At 36.1% G+C, this 5,307-nt stretch overlaps 1 protein-coding gene across 1 annotated transcript; it reads left to right on the top strand.

Moving 5' to 3' along the window:
- The first annotated feature begins 256 nt into the window (after nt 1–256).
- Nucleotides 257–2,587, top strand: LOC135951693 (carboxylesterase 1E). The gene is made up of 3 exons (XM_065501380.1): nt 257–1,287; nt 1,352–1,813; nt 1,876–2,587. Exons 1-3 carry the CDS (start codon nt 415–417, stop codon nt 2,584–2,586), a joined length of 2,046 nt encoding a protein of 681 aa, XP_065357452.1. The 5' UTR covers nt 257–414; the 3' UTR covers nt 2,587.
- The last annotated feature ends 2,720 nt before the right edge of the window (nt 2,588–5,307 follow it).

Raw genomic sequence — 5,307 nt, 5'->3', positions numbered from 1 at the left:
ACAACATGCCTTAAGAATGGCAGCAGCAGAATAAAGTATCACAACATTAACTACACTTTGAAAGCATTACAAACCAACTATAAAAACCAAAAACTCCTCGCAATATTTCTGTAGCGTGCCACGAGAAACAAAACAATGAAATGCAATTAAAAAAATAAATACAAAATCAAAAAAAAAAAAAAATTTAAAGAAGCTTTATCAAAATTCTAGACCAACCATAACAGGAGATTGAGTCAACTACAAACATTGAGCGTAAAAACCCCTTAAAGTTTTATTTAAAAATAAAAATATACAAGTATTTTGTAATTTTATTTAGTTAAATTTTAGGGCAAACTATACCGGATTTAGTGCTGCAGCAACTGTTATCGTGTGCGGTTTCAAATAAAAGCGAATTGTAGAAAGTGAAACACTAAAATGTTGAAGTGGCAAATCTGTGTAGTACTTGTGTGTTTGTTAATGACCTTGGGCGAAACAAAGCGTGTTAAACGTATAGTGGGAGGCCATCATGCCAAAGCCCCACCACCAGATGATCCAGTAGTATTTACACGTATTTATAATCGTGATGCCCGTGTTGAGGGTTATCGCAATCCCAACACCAGAATCTATACGTTTTTGGGTTTACATTATGCTGAGCCGCCCACAGGTTCAAATCGTTATGCTCGTCCGGTGTTTAAGAGGCTAATGGGTGATGTTAATGCTACACAACATGGACCACCCTGTATACAACCGGATCCTCGAAATCAGAATCGTATAATAGGCGATGAGAATTGTTTGCTGTTGAATATTTATACACCGCGAATGCCGGATGAAACAACTGGTTTGCCAGTCATAGTATGGATACATCCGGGTGGTTTTCGTTATGGCTCAGCTAATCAATATGATTCTACGCCTATGGCTCAACAGGGAGTTATTGTGGTGGCCCCTCAATACCGTCTGGGGTCATTGGGTATTATTGGCGATGGTACTAAAGAATTTGATGGTAATTTGGCAATTTTCGATATGGCGTCTGCTTTGAGATGGATCAATGACTACATCTCTCACTTTGGTGGTGATCCCAAGCAAATCAAGGTAGTGGGTCATGGTTCGGGGGCAGCCAGTGCTATGTATTTATCAATGTCTAGATCTGCGCGTAGTGCTGCTGATATAACAGGTGTGGTGGCCATGTCTGGGACAGCCTTATCACAATATGCCACTGATAAAGAGCCAGTACAAAGTGTACAGGAAGTAGCTAAGATTAATGGTTGTCCCACTACAAGTGAAGTGGAAATTGTTAAGTGTATGAGAAAGGTAATTGCAAATACTTTTTTTTTAAACTAAAATAAGATAGAATTTACATTTGTTATTTTAACAGAAATCTGCTGAAGAAATTATTGAAAACGATTCTAAGATACAAACCGAAAGATTGGCTGGCAGAGCCATGATTAAAGCTTTTTCCGGTAGCATAGGTTTCCAGCCCCATATTGAAAATGCAGATGATGGCCGCGCTTTGCCTAGTCTAATTGTGGCTGAGCCAGATCAGCAATTACAAAGTGGCAATTTCACACCCGTACCCCTGCTAACAGGAGTTACAAAACATGAAACTGCCAATGCCTTTACCTTGGATAATATTAACAAGGTATTTGGTTCTGCAGAGCAATTTTTGGGCTCCTTAACAGATACCTTAACAAATCTAACCCAGTTTTTGAGAGTGGACAAAATAACAGGTCAAATAAGTAAGGCACAATTACCAGGACTACCCAGTGCTTTAACACCCACTTTAAATGATGTTCTCAAAGTTCCAGAAACATTAAATATAAATCAAATATTGTCCAAGGTTTCTTTTAACAAACTTATTAAAAAAAGCTTTATTTTTATAATTGTAATTTTCTTCCCTAGATTGTGGAGTCCACCACAGATGTTTTATTCAACCTCCCTGCTGTCTTAACCACCCAAGTATGGTCTAAAATAGCCCCGGCCTTTATGTATAGTTTCGAATATAATGGCACCATTTCTAAGGGCATTAATTTCTTACGTGGCCTACCCATTGTAGCCGATACTAAAAATGAAAATTCCGAAATAGTGGCTCATGGTGATGAATTGGGCTACATGTTCGATTGCAATGATGTTTTTGGCAATCCTTTGCCTGAAACTCGCCTAACATCGGAGGAAGACCTAAAGGTGCGCAGTAATATTATTGGCATGATTACTAAATTTGCCAAAAATTTCAAGGAAGACTCTAAAATTGGTCAATTCACTGATAATATATTTAAAAGTGTTACCGGCAAAGGTACACCCTTTATAAAAGTTGATACTGATATTAGTTCCGATTCAGATTTCCGTTTCTGTGAGTTATCCTTATTTGGTGCTTCATTGAGTCCAGTTACTTCTACTTCTTGCGAGGGATTGGGCAGTGTTCTGTCATCCCTGCAGGGATCATTGGGTGGCGTGACTAATGTATTGGGAGGCGGCTCTAATTTGGGTAACGTACTTACTGGAGGTAATAGACCCAATACTGGTACTGGAGGTTTATTTGGTAGTTCATCGTTGACGGGTGGTAATACTGCTCCAAATAATCGCAAATCTGGAGGTTTGTTTGGATTGCTTTAAATTTAGAAATTGAGATGCTTTAAAATTATGTTTATAGAATGTATATTTTTAAATTTGTTTCTTTTTTAAATAAAAATTGTGGATTGCAAAATGTAATTATTAAAATAATAATAATAAATGAGGAAAATAGTTGGTAATAACAATTAAGTTCGGCAAATCCGAATATGAAATAGCATTCACCAAAGCATACTTATTGAAAAACAGTTTTTGTAAAAAAAAATTATGAACAAAAATTTATTGAAATAAAGTTAGTCTTCGTTGTCTTTGCAGATAGCTCAGTCATTTGTGGACCGATTTTGTATACTGACCGAATTAAGACTATATTCGTTGTACTGATGTATTAATTAGGTTAGTAAGTTGTTGCGGAAAGTTGATTTCAATTGACAGACGGAAATACGGACATGGAATCCAATATTTTATGGGGTCGCAAATTAAAAATGTTAAAGATACGAATGGAAAGTTAAGACCACTCATCGCAAAGGCTATAAAAATTAGGACAATACTATCTAAGATATATTTTATATCAAACATCATAAGGTCATCGATGTGCAATGATGACACATTTGTTAGGTTCTACACAGAAAGAAACAAGTAAGAAAGTATGGTCTGTCAAGCCCGACCATATAGTACTCTACACCAAGTAAATGAGTAAAAGTATTTTTTTTTTTAAATATCAATAATTTTTATTCGTGAGTGATTTTGGGAAGTGGGCCTTATATGGGAGCTATGACCAATTATGGACCGATCACCTGAAATTAGGTCGTGTGATTTGTGTCTATATGAATGTTTACTATGTTGAATTTTGTGAGTATACCAAAATTTTTAAGCGATTTATGCACGTTAAAGTGATTTTCGGAAGCGGGTCTATATGGGAGCTATGACTAGTTATGGACCGATCGTAACAAAATTTGGTGACATGAATTTGGTATATATAAAACTTATTTGCAGCGCAATTTGTGGAGATACATTTATAAATTAAACATTTATGGCCGATAAAGTCCAATTTCGAGAGGACATTTGTATGGGGGCTAGGTGAAATAATGGACCGATTTCAGCCAGTTTCAATAGGCTTGGTCCTTGGGCCGAAAAAATAACATGTACCAAATTTTATCGAAATATCTTCAAAATTGCGACCTGTACTCTGCGCACAAGGTTTACATGGACAGCCAGCCAGCCAGCCGACCAGACGGACGGACGGACGGACATCGTTTAATCGACTCAGAAAGTGATTCTAAGTCGATCGGTATACTTTAAGGTGGGTGTTAGACTAATATTTTTGGGCGTTACAAACATCTGCACAATCGCATACAAAACCCACTATTGTGGTGTAGGGTATAAAAAGCATTTCTAAATTTAAGTTTATTTTACTAAAATTTAGCCAGAATTGTACTTAAAAATTTAAGTACGATTCATACTCATTTGTACTTAGAACAAGTATAAATGGGATTGATTAAAAAAATCAAGAGGAAATTTTCTTAAAACAAGAGCGAATTTCTTGAATTAAGTAAGAAAATCTTGTTTTACAGGTTTTACATAAGAGCCTTTGTCACGAAGTCTTTGGTTCATAATCTGCTAAGAGACTTGAATTGAAAAGCCTCGATAATTGAGATTAGCATGTCCATAGTATTTAATAGACAAGAAAACTCAACTCACATAGTAAATCAGTATATTCTATTTAGTCCTGAAAAACTAAATTGTTAATGCATATCTATCATTAATTCTCACTTATTTATTGAACATTATAATGTAAATAACAATGTTTTTTCTGCTTCGAAGATGTCGAATTTTGTACCAACGAATGTTACATACATGCGGCAAGTTTTGCTTTACTTTTCTAAATTGATAAAAGGTGCCTCTAAAGCACACCCATTGCTCACAGAAACTTATGATGAATGTGTTGATTTTGACACGGAAGACAAAGATCGCCCAGGCCAGCCAAAGAAGTTTGAAGACCAAGAATTGGAGGCAGTACTCCATTAAGATTGTTGTTAAACTCAACAAGAGCTTGCAAAATCATTGGGAGCTACTCAATCAGCAATTTCAAAACAAGCAGCAGGATTCATTCAAAATCAGGGAAATCAGGTACCATAAGAATTGAAGCACAGATACTTCGAAAGATCATTTTGCATGTCCGAAAAATTTCTTGAACTCTATGAAAGAAAATAATTTTTGCACATGTGATAAAAGATTTATCCATTATGATGACCCGAAGTGGAAGAGATCGTATGAAAAGCCCGTCTAACCAGCCGAATCGACAATAAAGTCAAAGGTAATTCTCTGTATTTGATGTAAGCAAAAGGATCCCATCTATTATGAGCTGCAGAAATCTGACTAGACCGAAAAACGGCCAGACATGTAATATTCCATGCTCGGCCTCATGTTGCAATACCTGTTAAAATGTATTTGGAAAGAAGTGATTGGGAAGATTATTCCTCACCCACTTTATAGTCCAGACCGTGCCCTGTCCGACTACTATTTTTTTCGATCGATGCAGAACGTTCGCTCTGGGATATCCTTCACTTCAGAACAGACTATCCGAAATTGGCTTGATTCCATGATTCGCGATCGATATGTTGCCAGAAAGATTGGAAAAGATCATAGCTAAATATGGCCAATACTTTGAATGAATTTATATCGTTCAAATGTTTCAAAATAAAAGCTAAGATTTTTAAAAAATCCCGGATTTTTAAGTCATACACACAATACAACAATTCGTTAAAC

The sequence above is a fragment of the Calliphora vicina genome, chromosome 2, assembly GCF_958450345.1.
Source record: "Calliphora vicina chromosome 2, idCalVici1.1, whole genome shotgun sequence".
NCBI classification, from domain to species: Eukaryota; Metazoa; Arthropoda; class Insecta; order Diptera; family Calliphoridae; genus Calliphora; species Calliphora vicina.
Note: the sequence above shows the minus strand (reverse complement) of the source record. Positions and strands in the feature narration are given on the sequence as shown.